At 44.2% G+C, this 20,409-nt stretch overlaps 1 protein-coding gene across 1 annotated transcript; it reads left to right on the top strand.

Annotated features, from left to right (window-relative positions):
- The first annotated feature begins 1,685 nt into the window (after window positions 1-1,685).
- On the top strand, window positions 1,686-4,685 carry LOC143808368 (uncharacterized). The gene is made up of 5 exons (XM_077290933.1): window positions 1,686-2,081; window positions 2,163-2,231; window positions 2,427-2,619; window positions 2,780-2,936; window positions 3,057-4,685. The coding sequence occupies exons 1-5, from the start codon at window positions 2,010-2,012 to the stop codon at window positions 4,645-4,647; spliced, it is 2,082 nt and encodes a 693-aa protein (XP_077147048.1). The 5' UTR covers window positions 1,686-2,009; the 3' UTR covers window positions 4,648-4,685.
- The last annotated feature ends 15,724 nt before the right edge of the window (window positions 4,686-20,409 follow it).

Below are 20,409 nucleotides of genomic sequence, written 5' to 3'. Positions count from 1 at the left end.
AAATTTGCTAAACCTATTTTCATACTACGTTTGTTATTTCATCTTAATTCACCGCCAATACATGTGGGGGGCCTCTGTCTCCTTTCGGGGTATTTCTCTAGAGGTGAGCTAGGACTAATATTTTCCTCTGCTAGTATTATTTAGTCCTCCGGCTGGTGCTGGGCATCTAGAATCAACGTAGGCATGCTACCCGGCCACTGCTAGTTGTGTGTTAGGTTTAGTTCATGGTCAGCTCAGTTACCATCTTCCAAGAGCTAGTTCCTATATATGCTGATGCTATGTTCTCTTGCCATTGAGAACATGACACGCCCCCTTCCTGTCATGTGCAGCCCCATCCTGCGCCCTCATCCTGTTTTGTGCGCCTCCATCTTGTCATGTGCTACTCTTTTCCTGTGCCCTCATCCTGTCATGTGCTGCTCCCATCCTGCGCCCCCATCCTGTCATGTGCTGCTTTCATCCTGCGCCCCATCCTGTCATGTGCTGCTCCCATTCTGCGCCCCCATTCTGTAATGTGCTGCTCCCATCCTGCGCCCCCATTCTGTCATGTGCTGCAACCATTCTGCGCCCCCATTCTGTCATGTGCTGCTCCCATCCTGTGCCCCCATTCTGTCATGTGCTGCTCCCATCCTGCGCCCCATTCTGTAATGTGCTGCACCCATTCTGCGCCCCCATTCTGTCATGTGCTGCTCCCATCGTTGATGGCCCCCATAAGATGCTCCATAGCATAATATGCCCCGTATGCTGATGCTGCGATTTAAAAAAAAAAAATGACAGACTCACCTCTCGTCGCTGGGCGCCGAGTGCCTAAGCAGGCGGGAACACCAGCGCACTATGGGGGTCAGGTGCTGGAGTCGCCGCTGGCTAAGGCCCCCGGTGTAACAGCGTGTCCCTCCCCCGGCCTGTGTCCCTGGACTGCTATGTAATCAGGCTTGAGTCAACAACCAGAAGGGGGAGCTTTCCCTCATGGAGGGATGGATCCCAGGACACAGAACAATAGACTCATGTGTTGGCTGATTCAATTGTGTGGTGACTTGCGAAGGGCTGGGATCGTATGCTGAGGCGAGATCCTGGTGCCCGTGTGTGGAGGATTAAAAGCTGCCACGTGGAATGGTGTTGTGTCCCTCATCTGCTGGATCCAGTAAACCCATCCCAGGATTATTTTTCTTTTCCCTGGCTTTGGATTGCCAGGTGGCGCCCCCGGATCTGCTCCCTTTGTGTGGACTCATTGTAGACTAATTACGGACGCTGCAGAATTACTTTGATTTGTGTTGTCCCAGTTCCCTGTTCCGATAAATTTTATTGGATTGATTACTGGCGTGGTGTCTCTTCCTGCTCTGTCGCATGCCCCGTCACACCCGGCACTTGCGATATTCACCTGTCCCTGTTCCACCGCCGCGCGCCACTCTGTCAGGCTGCTTTCACACTTGCGTTTTTGAACGCTGCGTTTTTTACCAAAAAAACGCATGCGTTTTTTCCCCTATATTTAACATTGAAAACGCATGCGTTTTTTGTTGTACGCGTTTGCACGCGTTTGTGAACGCATGCGTTTTTTAACTGCATGCGTTCATTTTATAAAATGCAACTTGTAGTATTTTGAGGGGCGTTTTTTTTTCCTAAAAAAACGCATGCGTTTACATGCGTTTTTTTTGGACATAAAAATGCATTGGAGTCAATGTAGACGCATGCGTTTTTTTTGACATGCGTTTGCATGCGTTTGCATGCGTTTTTTTGACGCATGCGTTTTTTTTGGCACCACTGAATTAACTGTAGATAAAGATGTCTAGACACTGATAAGACTCCCCCATAGCAGCAAGGTTATAAAGGGAAGGTGGGGGGAAGTTTCTGGTCACTTCTCATCAGACTCCAAAGAAGACAGCACCCTGCCCGGACGCATTCTTGGACAAGACACAGAGCAATGTGAGTATATCCTAGCCAATGCATTCATTTTCAATTTTTTGGATCTACATCTCCTAATTTCTTCTATTTTTTTTCTTTCAACACGCATCAGAATGTCTTCTCCGGTTTCCTCGTCTGATGAGGAGTTCCAGCCACGTCAATCAGAAGTGGATCACGTGAGCGAGGTATGTTTTTTGTACGTCAGCTTGGTAAGTATTGACTGTCACATCGACACATGAGGCAATTTTTTTTTTTTAATTTTATAGAGCACTTCAACAGAGGGACAGAGAGGTACTGAGCAGCGGAGTCAAGGTCCAGGTGGAAGACGGCAGCGGGTATGTATACCAGGCAGACTGTCCTTATTGTAATATTCTTTTAACTTCCTTTCTGTACCCTTGTTTTTCTATACATATTTCTTATATCATCCTTTTCTGAAAGTTGTCTTTCATATTCCTGCCCTTTCTCATCTTCGTGTCTTATTTTTTACAAATGTGGTTGAGCAAACTTAAATGATTTTGTTTTAATTTTAGGTTTCACAACGGGACGACGACCGGATTGATAATGACCTGCTGATCAGTCTGGTCCAGGAGCGAGTCCCGTTGTGGGACAGCCGGGATAAACAGCACGCCGTCAATACTGTTCTCCGTCGTTTGTGGAGTGAGGTGGCCCAAGCGTTGTGGGATGGCTGGGAGAATTCCACGCCACGGGTCCGTAATGCATTTGGTAAGTATTGCACGGTAGTGTGAAGCAACAGACCTTGGCCATGCTCTCTTGACTGTGTGTGATGAAAGAAACTTTTCGTAGTTTCTGTCATCACACACAGTCACAAGAGCACGGCCAAAAGTTCTTATTCTGACCATTATATTTTATTGTTATTTCACAGTGGAAAAAGTAAGGACACGTTGGCGTTCCATGAAGGACCGCTTCAACTGTGACCTACGTGCAGAGAAGAGTGCAGCTAGTGGTTCCGGAGCAAGGCACCGGCTCTACAAATACCACCGTGTGTTGGCCTTCCTGAGACCGGTCCTTCTCATGAGAACGTAAGTATTTCTCACATGCCTCCGGTTGTATTGCATTGACATAATCTGTCACTTTTAATTCCACAGGATGTACCGTCTTGTTATAGTTTGGTATTAATTTTCTGTTTTGTTTTTTCACAGCACACACTGCACGACTGTCGCCACAGGTGCTGGAGCGGTCCTTCAGCCGGAAGCCACGGACCCGTCACAGCCATCCAGCAGCGCAGCACCAGGTGGGTCTTCCACACTCACTGGAGACCAGGGGGCTGGCCCATCAGGTCTTCCCCTTTCGCAGTCCTCTTTCGCTGCACCCATTTTGGCGGGCTCATCCCGGCAGCGACAGAGGGCTTCGGATAGGTCCCTCATGCCCGAGTTTTTACACTTGAGCTCGGTTTTACATGATGCTATCAAGGCTTTAGGTGACAGAATGGATGTGAACCATAATCTCTTAAATTGCCGCATCCAGGATGTCGCCAAAAGCGTTGATCAATTGAAAGCCGACCTCAATAAGCCAGCTCATCATTTTTTCAATCAAATCCTAGAGGGCATGTCGGAACACCTTAGCCCTGATCTCCAGCTGAGTGTGATGCAGGCCTGCAATGTTGCTTTTGTGCAGGCTATGCAGCAGAGTCAGAGTCGTAATGTGGCGGCCTATCCAACTGTGCCGTCACTGTCACAAGTAAACACTATTCCTACCTCTGCTGCATACCACTGCACGGCCACCTCTATTCCCTCTACAGGTGTACTCCACTACAGCGCCAACACGATGACGAGTGCTGTTGGACATCCCACCGCCACCACCGTGACGACCGCTGCTCCGGCTTGGACCTCCTCCGCTGACACCACGAGGACGCAGGACCCTGGCATGGCTTATCGGGCCGGCACCCTCCCGATGCAGCAGGACCCATCCATGCAATATCGGACCGGCCCACCCCAGATGCAGCAGGACCGAGGCCTGGCATACCGGACCGGACCCACCCCGATGCAGCAGGACCGAGGCGTTGCATACCGGACCGGACCCACCCCGATGCAGCAGGACCGAGGCGTTGCTTTCCTGGCAGGACACCCCCCGATGCAGCAGGACCCATCCATGGCGTATCGCCCTGGGCCCCCCATGATGCAGCACGACCAAGCCATACCTTTCCAGGCAGGACCCACCCTGATGCAGCAGGACACATCCATGGCTTTATGTTCCCCCCCACCAGCAATGCAGCAGGACACTGTTATGGGATTTGTTTCCCCCCCCCCAACGAGGCACCAGGATCCTGGAAGGGTTTTTGTTTCCCCCCCCCCAACGAGGCACCAGGACCCAGGCGTGAGTTTATCTTTCCCCCCATTGGACTCAGACATTGCCGAGCGCTCCACAATGGAGACTGACTGTGTGGAGCCGGGTCCTGACGTGTCTCCCGCCCACACTTTACAACATAGCCCAAGAAGACTTCCCCCAACCCGGAAAACCCAACGTAAAACTGGCAAAACGCATAAAAAACAAAAAACTTTGATTATTCCTCCCCCATCACCTACCGATGTGTCTCAACATTCCAGTGTGTCTCAAGCCCCTCATGTTTTAAGCCCCATCCCCGAACTTCCAGACCCTTCAAGTTTTCTTGCCCATTCTCCTGCCACCTCTGCCTCCTCCATGGTGAGCCAGGCTTCAGTTCTGAATACCCCCCAGTTACGTTACTCAACCCCAAGCCGGCGTGGTTCAACCCGGCGCGGTACCAAAAAATAAATTTGTTTTCTTTTTCCTCAATAAAAAAAAAAGTTTATTTGAAAAAATTATGTTTGGTTTATTGTGTCTATCACCTTTCTCAATACACACCAATAAACTTCATCACACACTTATTCTTTTGGCCTACACATATCTCCAGTAGTATAAAATACAAGACAACATCTATATGTGTTTCTTTAGTATACAGATATGAGTTGGCCAAAAAAATAGTACTTATTTCCATACTCTTTTATTTTTGTACCTAGTGTAGTGTCACTGTACAAAGAGAAAATGGTGGAAATCAAGTTCAGAACTTAACTGAACCGGTCATATGTCAAAATATATACCTGACCGATTAAGTTGATTACTGCCTTGTATATTCACCATATTCTATATAGCTCATTATGTGACAATGGTTGTCAAACAGATGGGACAAGTGTTCTCACACTCTACATATCTATGCTCACCAGGCCAGGTGTAAGAAATTGTGAATTCATGATCATGTATATGTTTATCATGAATTTATTATTGCTTACACTTGACTTGATGGATATAGAGACCGTGACAGTCTTGACGCAATGACGTCAACAATATTAGAATTAATAAATAAAAATAAATAAAAATTTTGTACCATTATTATAAGTATGGGGCCCGTGGTTTATATCATTCTTTGAAAACCAAAATAGGGAGTGCAACATAGGTAAATTACGATGAAAAATTTAAAATTTATTACCTCAACAACTATCACCCACTCCTGGTTTTGGATTACAAAATATGATATACATATCTACTGCCCATCTTTGGTCAACCTTTGTTTAGAGAGGAAAAAGATATTAGACATGGTGAACACAAAAAAGTTTATTAATTAGAAAAATGTTTATCAGTGTTTAATAATTGGTAAACATAAACATACAACAGGACATTTAAACAACATTGTCCTGCCATGACACACGTCCAATATTGGACACAAAATAGGCCGCAAATTGGTCCCGCATAAGACCAACGGCTGCAGTTGACCGCATCGGGTGATGCTGAAAATCAGGCAATGGGTGTGCAACAGGTTCATCAAGTTCAATGTGGGGTCGCTCCTTAGCCATTATATAATTGTGTAGCACCACACAGGCTTTGACCACCTCGTCCACTGTTTCCACTTTTAGATTGATGGCTGTTGCAAGAATGCGCCATTTAGCAACAAGAATGCCAAAGCTGCACTCTACGGTTCTTCTGGCCCTGGTCAGTCTGTAGTTGAATATTCTTCTAGTGTGGTCCAAGTCCCTACTAGAATAGGGCTTCAGGAGATTTTCACACATTTGGAAGGCCTCATCCCCAACCATAACAAATGGCAGCGGTGGGCCTTGAGTGTTGGGGAGAGGCTGTGGAGGGGGAAAATTAAAATTGTTGCCATACAACCGACGGCCCATATCCGAGGTCTTGAAGGTTTGGGAATCATTGCCACGGCCAAAAGCTCCAATATCCACGGCGATGAAGCGACACTCCGCATCCGCTATTGCCATAAGCACTACCGAAAAATATTTTTTATAATTATAAAACTCAGATCCGGTTCTGGCCGGTTTGACAATGCGGATGTGCTTTCCATCCACCGCCCCTAAACAGTTTGGGAAATCACACACGTTCAAAAATGTCGTTGAAATTTCCCGCCACATGTCCACGGTGGGTACGGGTATAAACTCCTCACGGAGTGCATTCCATAACGCACGACAGGTGTCCACAACAATTCCGGAGAGGGTTGAGATTCCAAGGCGATATTGGAAGTGCAGGGAAGATAAACTCTCTCCTGTGGCAAGAAATCTAGAAGAAAAAGAAACAAAAACAAAAAAAAATAAAAATCGGCTCTAATGGTGTGTTTTAAAAAAAAATAAATAATAAAAAAAACAAAACATAGAAAACATGTCATAACAACAAAGTTGACGGTCATTGGTTTAGTTTAGGAACGTACCGTAATGTCACTAACAGACGTTCCTCAGGTGGAATCGCTCTACGGAGCCGTGTGTCCTGTCGCCTTATGGATCCTTCAACACGAGCCAGTAAATCCCGGAAAGAATCTTGAGACATTCTGGTATAATCCTGGAATTTCTCCGGGTTGGCATTCAGCTCCGCATAGAGCGTGTGATATGCTCCACGGCTCTCACGCACTTCAATGATGGGGTGCCTCCAAAAACGCCGACGCTGTCTCCTTCTCCATCTTTGGCGGTTTCGGTCTTGCTCCCAAGCAAAAACACAGGCAATGAAAATCTTGAAGCTGAACTCCAGTTTGAAATAAAAGTTATCCATAGAAAGATCCATCGTGACACCGGAAACAGTAGCAAGCTCTGAAAATTTCTGTTCCCCTAGGGTCAATATATTGAGAGACAATCATATACGCCCTCTCTATTCCCATTGGTTGTGTCTGGGTTTTTTTTTATTTATTTTTTTTTTTTTTGGAAAAATGTTAAAAAAAACGCAAACGCATGCAAAAACGCATGTAAACGCGTGTAAACGCTGCGTTTTTTGGACACACGCGTTTAACGCATGCGTCAAAAAAACGCAGCGTTTACATGCGTTTACATGCGTTTTTGCACCATGCGTTTTTTTTAAAAAACGCATGCGTTCAAAAACGCAAGTGTGAAACCAGCCTCATCCGTGTCCTCTGGCTGTGACTGTTGAGGCAGGGGGCGCGCACTGACCACGTCATCGCGCCCTATGACCTGAACGTCACAGCCAGAGGATGCGGAAGACCCGGCGGTGGAACGGGGACAGGTGAATATAGCATGGCTCACCCTCCCCCTTCATACTCACCCTCCTGGTGCGTCTCTGCTTCTCCGTTGGAGATAGCGGTATGCGTTCAGTGCTTACTCATACCGCGATCTCCTGGGCCACAATCCTCCTCCCCGGATGCGTCACACTGTGGGATCCAGACTGTTCAGACGCGTCGCGCTTGCGCAGTCTATAAAGGCTTTGGACAGAGTGACGCTATCAGCGTTATAATATATATATATATATATATATATATATATATATATATATATATACTAGACTGTGGCCCGATTCTAATGCATCGGGTATTCTAGAATATGCATGTCCCCGTAGTATGTGATTCGCGGCAGACTGTGCCCGTCGCTGATTGGTCGAGGCAACCTTTATGACATCATCGTCGCCATGGCAACCATTATGACATCATCGTCGCCATGCTGTGCCCGTCTCTGATTGGTCGAGGCCGCCCGACAAACCGTCGACCACTCCATATAAGGTATGGTCTACAAACCGCCAACCACTCCATATAAGGTATGGTCTACAAACCGCCGACCACTCCATATAAGGTATGGTCTACAAACCGCCGACCACTCCATATAAGGTATGGTCTACAAACCGCCGACCACTCCATATAAGGTATCCTGTTTGTAGACCATACCTTATATGGAGTGATTTCCAGGACAGACAGACAGACAGACAGACAGACAGACAGACAGACAGACAGACAGACAGACAGACAGACGGAAAAACCCTTAGACAATTATATATATAGATATATATATACAATGGTGTTCAAAAGTCCTGCATAGGCGTGAAGAAAACTATATGTTTCATACTTCTGCATCTCTACAGTGAAACTGGTGGGACATATATGTTTTTGTAATCCCTCATCGTATGCCATACTCATTTTTGAATGTCCCAAGTGTATAAATTGTTATGGTATGCGCATTTTTGATAAATTTTTTTACAGCATAACCATACCTACACCAGTACAGTGTGTAGAATGGTGAACAGGTTTCTAAGTTCATTAACTTCCAATGCAAGTTCACACAGACTTAAATTTAACTTTTTAAGATTTATTATTTTTTATTTAATTCAGAGTCCTGAAAAGGGCCTTTAGAGTGCATCTTTAGCTTCTAATACTTTATTGGCCAGCCTTTGCTCTTGAGCACCAGCTTGCATCTCTGTGGCATTGAGTGAACAAGCTTCTGCAGATGTTCACGAGTGATGATGTGGTTCCAGGCCTGTATCAGAGCCTCAATCAACTCACTCTTGGTCCTTGGCTGTTTTCTAGATATCTCTAATGATACCTTGTGCCACAAATTTTCAATTGGATTGAGGTCCGGGGACTGAGCTGGCCAGTCAATAGTAGCCACCTTGTTCTTTTTTTCCTTTCCGTTACTGTCTTAGCTCTGTGACAAGGAGCATTATCATCCTGGAAGATGTAATCCCCTGAAAAGAGCTGTTGAGCAGAAGGCAGCATTTTCTTATTAAGGATGTCTATGTATTTTTTTGCATTAACCATACCCTCCACAATATGAAGCCTTCCAACACCATTGGCTGCCATACAGCCCCAGACCATTACTTTCATCGGATGTTTCAGAGAAGCTCAAACACTCTGGCTTGTACTCTTCATGTGGGAACCTTCTCACATAAGACTTGCCATCATTTCCTAAAATGCAAAAAGTGCTTTCATCACTAAATAGCACTTTTTCCCACTCCTCTTTCCTCCATTTTAAATATTTCAATGCCCACAGTTTTCGCCTTTGTCTTTGTATGGCTGTCATCAATGGCTTCTTTCGGGCCTTGCACCCTCTCAATCCTGCTTCCAAACATCTCTTCCTAACAGTTGATGTTGCTACCTCAATATTGCACTTTTCTTGCCATTCTCGCAGAAGCTGAGGAGAGGTGAGTTTTCGATTGGCAAGGGATGTTCTTATGAGTACTCTATCCTCCCTTTTAGTTGACTTTCTGGGCCGACCAGATCTGGGCCTTTCCTGGGTAATTCCAAGCTGCTTATGTTTCTGCAAAATTCTTACGACTGTACTCTGATTACAGCCGACCTTCCTTGCGATCTGGGGGCCAGTATAACCCTCTTCATGTAGCACCACAACTCGCACACGATCCTCCGCTGACAAAAATCTGAAGGCTCCCATCATAAAACTCTACAGTATGATTCAGCTAGATAGACCAACAGATAAAACAAACAAACAAAGCAGCAGATGGGATGTAATGTGATTGGCTGCCATATCCAGGTTATGATTGGTCACAAGAACCTCATCTGTGATTGGCTAATTTTGGATCTGAAGCTGTACAATATTTAGTTGTGCTTTCAATTCCCATATTGTTGCAATAATATCAGGCAAAACTGCTTCAAAAGCTAAAAATATTACAGGGAGAGAATGCAAAATTGTATTCTGAACAAAACCATATATAATATGTCATATTAGCATTGAAGATATTCGACAGAAAACGTTTAAAACTTGAAAAATCAATTTATCCTATACCTATGCAGGACTTTTGAACACCACTGTATATATATACTAAACTAAGAAAAGAGAGATGCAGTCATATAATCCAAAAAAAACACCATTTTTTATTAGTAAACAGAAAATCACACCAATATATAAAAGACCAGACAGTATATGGAGAGACCAGTAGTTGGAAATTATGTCTTACAGCAACATAAAAAACTAGTCACCCGGGAACTGACGTCCCCAATGGTGGTCCGGAATCAGCCCATACAGATAGAGGGGCATATAGTATAATGCAGGGTCAGTGCACTAGTATACCCAGAAATATCCCACAGTATTGTAACTTATGAATAGAAAGAGGGCACTGAAATAAAGATATCAATATCACCTGCTGTAAAAAGTCCGGTCCAACCCAGGGGGCGTCAGATGTTTTTTATGTTGCTGTAAGACATAATTTCCAACTACTGGTCTCTCCATATACTGTCTGGTCTTTTATATATTGGTGTGATTTTCTGTTTACTAATAAAAAATTGTGTTTTTTTTGGATTATATGACTGCATCTCTCTTTTCTTAGTTTACTATGTATTGGCAGTAATCCGTATTGTCCATACACATGTGGCGCATTGATTTAGTATTATAACATTAATATTGGTGTGATCTATATGCGCCACTAATGTTGTCTATTGGAATCTTTATGCTTGTATATATATACTGTATATATGTATACACACACACACACCACACATTTATTCTATGTGTATATCTCTATTCTATCGTAATCTAACCTGTCACTCTGATTAAAATGTACGTGGCTGATCATTTGCCGGCTTTTAATCTATCTATCTATCTAGAATATATATATACATTTTGAAGAATATTACGTTTTAAAACTATGTGTAAATGATTAATAACATTTCTGTATGTAAAATCTCATGTTAAAATCGCACTGCAGTCGGATGTAGATCGGGTGTTAGGTGTGAAAAGTCAGATTGTACTCGCACAAAAACCGCCTGACACTCACATGACACTTGCATTGCACTCGTCAGACTTTCCTAGTGTGTAAATCGCTAGTGTGTCTCCAGCCTGTGTATGTAATAGTGGTGTGAGATCAGTGGCCAAGGTCATTTAACCCCTTAAAATTCAGATACTTATTCAAATCATTAAAATCAATGCCAACTTTGATGCCAATTCTCACGGCCAGAACCCATTTGGGAAAAGCTAAAGTGACATGAATTTCATGCAGGGCATCAAAATGCATGTAATAATGGTGTCAGATCAGTGGCCCAAAGTCATTTAACCTCTTAAAAAATCACTTACTTATTCAAATCTGCGAAAATGGGCTGTTTGCCTAAATTGATGCCAGTTCTGATGCCCAGAAAACATTTGGGCCAGGCTAAAGGGACCTGGGTTTGATGCAGGGCATCACTTTCTGTGTATTTTAAGTGTCAGATCAGTGGCCCAAAGGCAATTAACCCCTTAAAAACATCAGTTACTTATTCAAATCTGTGAAAATGGGCGATTTGCCCACTTTGATGCCAGTTTTGATGCCCAGAACCCATTTGTGCCAGGCTGGAGTGACATGGATTTCATGTGGGGCATCAGTAAATATGTAAATCAGGTGTTAAATCAGTGGCACAAAGCTATTTAACCCCTTAAAAATAGCTGTTACTTATTCAAATCTGTGAAAATGTGCAATTTGCCCACTTTGATGCCAGTTCTGATGCCCAGAACCCATTTGTGCCAGGCTGGAGTGACTTGGATTTCATGTGGGGCATCAGTAGGTATGTAAATCAGGTGTTATATCAGTGGCACAAAGGCATTTAACCCCTCAAAAATAGCTGTTACTTATTCAAATCTATGAAAATTGGTGATTTGAGTACTTTGATGCCAGTTTTGATGCCCAGAACCCATTTGTGCCAGGCTGTATTGACATGCATTTCATGTGGGGCATCATTAGGTATGTTAATCAGGTGTTAAATCAGTGGCACGAAGGCATTTAACCTCTTAAAAATAGCTGTTACTTATTCAAATCTGTGAAAATGGGCAATTTGCCCACTTTGATGCCAGTTTTGATGCCCAGAACCCATTTGTGCCAGGCTGGAGTGACATGGATTTCATGTGGGGCATCAGTAGGTATGTAAATCAGGTGTTAGATTAGTGGCACAAAGGCATTTAACCCCTTAAAAATAGCTGTTACTTATTCAAATCTGTGAAAATGTGCAATTTGCCCACTTTGATGCCAGTTCTGATGCCCAAAACCCATTTGTGCCAGGCTGGAGTGACATGGATTTCATGTGGGGCATCAGTAGGTATGTAAATCAGGTGTTATATCAGTGGCACAAAGGCATTTAACCCCTTAAAAATAGCTGGTTCTTATTCAAATCTGTGAAAATGGGCGATTTGCCCACTTTGATGCCAGTTTTGATGCCCAGAACCCATTTGTGCCAGGCTGGAGTGACATGGATTTCATGTGGGGCATCAGTAGGTATGTAAATCAGGTGTTAGATCAGTGGCACAAAGCTATTTAACCCCTTAAAAATAGCTGTTACTTATTCAAATCTGTGAAAATGGGTGATTTGCCCACTTTGATGCCAGTTTTGATGCCCCGAACCGATTTGTGCCAGGCTGCAGTGACTTGGATTTCATGTGGGGCATCAGTAGTTATGTAAATCAGGTGTTAGATCAGTGGCACAAAGCTATTTAACCCCTTAAAAATAGCTGTTACTTATTCAAATCTGTGAAAATGTGCAATTTGCCCACTTTGATGCCAGTTCTGATGCCCAGAACCCATTTGTGCCAGGCTGGAGTGACATGGATTTCATGTGGGGCATCAGTACGTATGTAAATCAGGTGTTATATCAGTGGCACAAAGGCATTTAACCCCTCAAAAATAGCTGTTACTTATTCAAATCTATGAAAATTGGTGATTTGAGTACTTTGATGCCAGTTTTGATGCCCAGAACCCATTTGTGCCAGGCTGTATTGACATGCATTTCATGTGGGGCATCATTAGGTATGTTAATCAGGTGTTAAATCAGTGGCACAAAGGCATTTAACCCCTTAAAAATAGCTGTTACTTATTCAAATCTGTGAAAATGGGCGATTTGCCCACTTTGATGCCAGTTTTGATGCCCAGAACCCATTTGTGCCAGGCTGAAGTGATTTGACTTTGATGTGGGGCATCACTAGGTATGTAAATCAGGTGTTAGATTAGTGGCACAAAGGCATTTAACCCCTTAAAAATTGCTGTTACTTATTCAAATTTGTGAAAATGTGCTATTTGCCCACTTTGATGCCAGTTCTGATGCCCAGAACCCATTTGTGCCAGGCTGCAGTGACATGGATTTCATGTGGGGCATCACTAGGTATGTAAATCAGGTGTTAGATTAGTGGCACAAAGGCATTTAACCCCTTAAAAATTGCTGTTACTTATTCAAATCTGTGAAAATGTGCTATTTGCCCCCTTTGATGCCAGTTCTGATGCCCAGAACTCATTTGTGCCAGGCTGGATTGACTTGGATTTCATGTGGGGCATCAGTAGGTATGTAAATCAGGTGTTAGATCAGTGGCACAAAGCTATTTAACCCCTTAAAAATAGCTGTTACTTATTCAAATCTGTGAAAATGGGTGATTTGCCCCATTTGATGCCAGTTTTGATGCCCCGAACCGATTTGTGCCAGGCTGCAGTGACTTGGATTTCATGTGGGGCATCAGTAGTTATGTATATCAGGTGTTAGATCAGTGGCACAAAGGCATTTAACCCCTTAAAAATAGCTGTTACTTATTCAAATCTGTGAAAATGGGCGATTTGCCCCCTTTGATGCCAGTTTTGATGCCCAGAACCCATTTGTGCCAGGCTGAAGTGATTTGACTTTGATGTGGGGCATCACTAGGTATGTAAATCACGTGTTAGATTAGTGGCACAAAGGCATTTAACCCCTTAAAAATTGCTGTTACTTATTCAAATCTGTGAAAATGTACGATTTGCCCACTTTGATGCCAGTTCTGATGCCCAGAACCCATTTGTGCCAGGCTGCAGTGACTTGGATTTCATGTGGGGCATCAGTAGTTATGTAAATCAGGTGTTAGATCAGTGGCACAAAGGCATTTAACCCCTTAAAAATTGCTGTTACTTATTCAAATCTGTGAAAATGTGCTATTTGCCCACTTTGATGCCAGTTCTGATGCCCAGAACCCATTTGTGCCAGGCTGGAGTGACATGGATTTCATGTGGGGCATCACTAGGTATGTAAATCAGGTGTTAGATTAGTGGCACAAAGGCATTTAACCCCTTAAAAATTGCTGTTACTTATTCAAATCTGTGAAAATGGGTGATTTGCCCACTTTGATGCCAATTTTGATGCCCCGAACCGATTTGTACCAGGCTGCAGTGACTTGGATTTCATGTGGGGCATCAGTAGTTATGTAAATCAGGTGTTAGATCAGTGGCACAAAGCTATATAACCCCTTAAAAATAGCTGTTACTTATTCAAATCTGTGAAAATGGGCGATTTGACCATTTTGATGCCAGTTCTGATGCCCAGAACCCATTTGTGCCAGGCTGGAGTGACATGTATTTCATGTGGGGCATCAGTAGGTATGTAAATCAGGTGTTAGATCAGTGGCACAAAGCTATTTAACCCCTTAAAATTAGCTGTTACTTATTCAAATCAGTGAAAATGGGCGATTTGCCCCATTTGATGCCAGTTTTGATGCCCAGAACACATTTGTGCCAGGCTGGAGTGACATGGATTTCATGTGGGGCATCAGTAGGTATGTAAATCAGGTGTTTAATAAGTGGCACAAAGGCATTTAACCCCTTAAAAATAGCTGTTACTTATTCGCATGTGTGAAAATTGGTTCTCTGCCCACTTTGATGCCAGTTCTGATGCCCAGAACCCATTTGTGCCAGGCTGGATTGACAGGAACTTGATGTGTGGCATCACAAGGTATGCAAGTCAGGTGTCAGATCAGTGGCACAAAGCCATTTAACACCTTTAATACCATACCTCAGTGCCCACTTTGATGCCCATTTTTGTGCCAGCCTTCTAATATTTTTATCTGTTTTTAAGTGTATTCACAAGAGGGCACATGACCGCATAATATTATATACTTAGAATGGTTTATTTTTATTGAAAAACCTGAAAAAAACAGAAAATAAAAAATAGCCGAATAAGAAACTGCTGAATAAGAAACCAACTTCAGCCCGAATAAGAAACTGAACGAATAAGAAACCAACTTCAGCATCGTTCTTCAACCTCCAGCAATACAACAGCCATTTTTTTGAGAGGCCAAATAGTAATACTGTAAGGTGATTATTCCTGGATTCTGGGGGAAAACACCTGGACATTTGCTACATTTTTGCAACACCCCAGTTCCTCCCATCTATTCTTCACCAAAATGGGCAGACCATGGTGTGGTAGTTAGGCCACCCTCTAATTCCTGGAGCTATAGCTATACATGTATCAGTACAGCAAGGGACAGTGCACCTAAACCCCCAACACTGTAGTATCAGGTATAGCAGGAAAGGTCTACTGCTCCAAGCTCATATTTAACCCCTTAGCGAGAGAGCCAATTTGGTACTTAATGACCGGGCCAATTTTTACAATTCTGACCACTGTCACTTTGAGGTTATAACTCTGGAACGCTTTAACGGATCCCACTCATTCTGAGATTGTTTTTTCGTGACATATTGTACTTCATGTTAGTGGTAACATTTCTTCGATATTACTTGCGATTATTTATGAAAAAAACGGAAATATGGCGAAAATTTTTAAAATTTAGCAATTTTCAAAATTTGTATTTTTATGCCCTTAAATCACAGAGATATGTTACGAAAAATAGTTAATAAATAACATTTCCCACATGTCTACTTTACATCAGCACAATTTTGGAAGCAAAATTTTTTTTGTTAGGGACTTATATGGGTTAAAAGTTGACCAGCAATTTTTCATTTTTACATCATTTTTTTTAGGGACCACATCACATTTGAAGTCATTTTGAGGGGTCTATATGATAGAAAATAACCAAGTGTGACACCATTCTAAAAACTGCACCCCTCAAGGTGCTCAAAACCACATTCAAGAAGTTAATTAACCCTTTACGTGCTTCACAGGAACTGAAACAATGTGGAAGGAAAAAATGAACATTTAACTTTTTTTTGCAAACATTTTACTTCAGAACCATTTTTTGTTATTTTCACAAGTGTAAAAACAGAAATTTAATTATAAATTTTGTTGTGCAATTTCTCCTGAATACGCCGATACCTCATATGTGGGGGTAAACTACTGTTTGGGCGCACCGCAGAGCTTGGAAGTGAAGGAGCGCCATTTGACTTTTTCAATGCAGAATTGGCTGGAATTGAGATTGGACGCCATATAACGTTTAGAGAGCCCCTGATGTGCCTAAACAGTGGAAACCCCCCACAAGTGACACCATTTTGGAAACTAGACCCCTTAAGGAACTTATCTAGATGTGTTGTGAGCACTTTGAACTCCCAAGTGCTTCACAGAAGTTTATAACGTAGAGCCGTGAAAATAAAAAATCGCATTTGTTTACACAAAAATGATCTTTTCGCCCAAAAATTCTTATTTTCACAAGGGTAACAGGAGAAATAAGACCACAAAAGTTGTTGGGCAATTTCTCCTGAGTACATCGATACCCCATATGTGGGGGTAAACCACTGTTTGGGCGCACCGCAGAGCTTGGAAGAGAAGGAGTGCCGTTTTACTTTTTCAATGTAGAATTGGCTGGAATTGAGATCAGACGCCATGTCGCGTTTGGAGAGCCCCTGATGTGCCTAAACAGTAGAAACCCCCACAAGTGACCCCATTTTGGAAACTAGAACCCCCAAGGAACTTATCTAGATATGTGGTGAGAACTTTGAATGCCCAAGTGCTTCACAGAAGTTTATAATGCAGAGTCGTGAAAATAAAAAATATTTTTTTTTCCACCAAAAATTTTTTTTAGCCCCCAATTTTTTATTTTCACAAGGGTAACAAGAGAAATCGGACCCCAAAAGTTGTTGTCCAATTTGTCCTGAGTATGCTAGTACCCCATATGTTGGGAAAACCACTGTTTGGGCGCACGGCAGAGCTTGGAAGGAAAGGAGCGCCGTTTTGGAATGCAGACTGTTGTGGATTCTGTTTTTGGGCTCCCTCTGGTGGTTACAACTGGTACTGGGTGACTTTGGTGGGTTGCGGTCTCTGGTTTCCACCTGTCCATCAGAGGCTGGGTGTTTCCTATTTAACCTGGCTTTCCTGTCATTCCCTTGCCGGCTATCAATGTATCAGTGTGTCTCTGTTACCTGCTTCTAAAGCCTTCAAGACAAGCTAAGTCTGGATTTCCCTGTTTCATGTTTGCTTTCATGTTTTTAGTCCAGCTTGCAGATATGTAATTCTCTGCCGCTGGTTGCTCTAGTGGGCTGAAATTACCACTCATGTACCATGAGTTGGCACATGAGTTCAAGTAATTTCAGGATGGTATTTTGAAGGGTTTTTAAGCTGACCGCGCAGTTCACCTTTTGTATCCTCTGCTATCTAGCTTAAGCGGGCCTCATTTTGCTGAATCTGTTTTCATAACTACGTTTGTGCCTTCCTCTCATTTCACCGTCATTATATGTGGGGGGCTACTATTTCTGTGGGAATATTTCTCTGGAGGCAAGAGAGGTCTATTATTCTTCTGATAGGGGAAGCTAGATCTCCGGCTGGCGCGAGACGTCTAGAGTCCCCCCAGGAACGTTCCCCGGCTGCTGTTAGTTGAGTGTTGAGGTTCAGGGTCGCGGTCAGCTCAGGTTCCATCACCCTAGAGCTCGTCCTGTTTTTGCCCGTGTTATGTGGACAAATTCCCTGCCATTGGGAACATGACAGCAGACTTTGATAGAATGGTCTGCGGGCATTATGTTGCGTTTGCAAAGCCCCTGATGTACCTAAACAGTAGAAACCCCCCACAAGTGACCTCATTTTGGAAACTAGACCCCCCAAGGAACTTATCTAGATATGTGGTGAGAACTTAGAATGCACAAGTGCTTCACAGAAGTTTATAATGAAGAGTCGTGAAAATAAAAAATATTTTTTTTTCCACAAAAAAGATTTTTTAGCCCCCAAATTTTTATTTTCACAAGGGTAACAAGAGAAATCGGACCCCAAAAGTTGTTGTCCAATTTGTCCTGAGTATGCTGGTACCCCATATGTGGGGGTAAACCACTGTTTGGGCGCACGGCAGAGCTCGGAAGGGAAGGAGCGCCATTTTGGAATGCAGACTTTGATAGAATGGTCTGCTGGCGTTATGTTGCGTTTGCAGAGCCCCTGATGTACCTAAACAGTAGAAACCCCCCACAAGTGACCCCATTTTGCAAACTAGACCCCCCAAGGAACTTATCTAGATATGTGGTGAGAACTTTGAATGCCCAAGAGCTTCACAGAAGTTTATAATGCAGAGTCGTGAAAATAAAAAATATTTTTTTTTCCACAAAAAAGATTTTTTAGCCCCCAAGTTTTTATTTTCGCAAGGGTAACAGGAGAAATTGGACCACAAAAATTGTTGTCCAATTTATCCCGAGTACGCTGATGCCCCATATGTGGGGGTAAACCATCGTTTGGGCGCACGGCAAAGCTCAGAAGGGAGGGAGCACCATTTGACTTTTTGAGCGCAAAATTGGCTGTCGTTTTTGGAGACCCCCTGATGTACCTAAACAGTGGAAACCCCCCAATTCTAACTCCAACCCTAACCCCAACGCACCCCTAACCCTAATCCCAACCCGATCCATAATCCTAATCACAACCCTAACGATAATCACAACCCTAACCCCAAAACAACCCTAATCTCAACCCTAACCATAACCCTAATCAAAACCCTAAATCCAACACACCCCTAATCCTAATCTCAACCCTAACCTCAAACCTAACCCTAATCCCAATACACCCCTAACCCTAATCCCAACCCTAACCTTAACCCTAATCCCAAACCTAACCCTAATCCCAAACGTAACCCTAATACCAACCCTAACCCTAATACCAACCCTAATCCAAACTCTAACCCTAACTTTAGCCTCAACCCTAGCCCTAACTTTAGCCCCAACCCTAGACCTAACTTTAGCCCCAACCCTAGCCCTAACCCTAACTGTAGCCCCAACCCTAACCCTAACCCTAACTTTAGCCCCAACCCTAGCCCTAGCCCTAACCCTAATTTTAGCCCCAACCCTAACCCTAACTTTAGCCCTAACCCTAACCCTAAATTTAGCCCCAACCCTAACCCTAAATTTAACCCTAACCCTAGCCCTAACTTTAGCCCCAACCCTAACCCTAGCCCTAAGGCTACTTTCACACTTGCGTCATGTGGCATCCGTCGCAATCCATCGTTTTGGTCAAAAAACGGATCCCGCAAATGTGCCCACAGGATGCCTTTTTTGCCCATAGACTTGTATTGCTGACGGATGGCCACACGTCGCGTCCGTCGTGCACTGGATCCGTTGTGTTTTGGCGGACCGTCGTCACAAAACGTTCAATGTAACCTTTTTTTGTACGTCGCGTCCGCCATTTCCACTCATGCGTGGCCGTACTCTGACCCCTCCTCCCCAGGACATAGACTGGGCAGCGGATGCATTGAAAAACTGCATCCGCTGCCCACGTTGTGCACAATTTTCACAACGTGCGCCGGGCCGACGCATTGCAACGGCCCCGTACCGACGCAAGTGTGAAAGAAGCATAACCCTAGCCCTAACCCTAAATTTAGCCCCAACCCTAACCCTAAATTAGCCCAAACCCTAACCCTAATTTTAGCCCCAACTCCTCTCTCCTGCCGGCCGGCAGATGGCAGCAGAGAGCGGGCGCACTGCGCATGCGCCCGCCATTTTCTTTCCATAGGAAGAAGCTGGCGGGCAGGAGGGGACGCAGGAGGACCCAGGGACACCGGTAAGTATAGCAGGGTCCCCGAATCCCCCTATTTCTCTGTCCTCTGATGTGCGATCACAACAGAGGACAGAGAATTACCGATCGCTTTTTTTTTTGTGACCGCCGGTAAACAGTTAATTACCGGCGATCGCAAAACAGGGGTCAGTAAGAACCGACCCCGATCATGTTCTTTGGGGTCTCGGCTATCCCCGGCAGCCGAGACCCCAAAGATGCTCCGGGTACCGGCTGGCGGGCGCACTGCGCATGCGCCCGCCATTTTTTTGCTGGAAGAAGATGGCGGCGCCCATCGGGAGCCACGAGGAGCACCGGGGGAGGGGGAGACAGGTGAGTATTGGGGGGCTATCGGGGACCCCATTTCTCTGTCCTCTGATGTGCAATCACATCGGAGGACAGAGAAATTAAAAGGGAGATCGCGTTTTTTGGGGTTTTTTTGCGATCGCCGGTAAACGGTTAATTACCGGCGATCACAACTCGGGGGTTGGTAAAAAAACCCCGAATCATGTTCTCTGGGGTCTCGGCTACCCCCGGCAACCGAGACCCCAGAGAAAATCCGACTCTGGGGGGCGCTATTCACTTTTTCCACAGCGCCGTTAATTAACGGCGCTGTGGTTTAAGTACCCTTAACGGCCGCCGTTAAAAGGCGTATC

This window comes from Ranitomeya variabilis, chromosome 2 (genome assembly GCF_051348905.1).
Source record: "Ranitomeya variabilis isolate aRanVar5 chromosome 2, aRanVar5.hap1, whole genome shotgun sequence".
Lineage (NCBI taxonomy): Eukaryota > Metazoa > Chordata > Amphibia > Anura > Dendrobatidae > Ranitomeya > Ranitomeya variabilis.
The sequence above is the reverse complement of the archived record's forward strand: the minus strand, read 5'-3'. Positions and strand labels throughout refer to the sequence as shown.

What these genes read in the sequence shown, in the direction of transcription:
- LOC143808368 (XM_077290933.1), top strand. Translation starts at nt 2,010, where the DNA reads ATGTCTTCTCCGGTTTCCTCGTCTGATGAGGAGTTCCAGCCACGTCAA. An exon ending in AAGTGGATCACGTGAGCGAG is followed by an intron (nt 2,082 to 2,162) that starts GTATGTTTTTTG and finishes TTAATTTTATAG; the next exon opens with AGCACTTCAACAGAGGGACA. An exon ending in CCGGTCCTTCTCATGAGAAC is followed by an intron (nt 2,937 to 3,056) that starts GTAAGTATTTCT and finishes GTTTTTTCACAG; the next exon opens with CACACACTGCACGACTGTCG.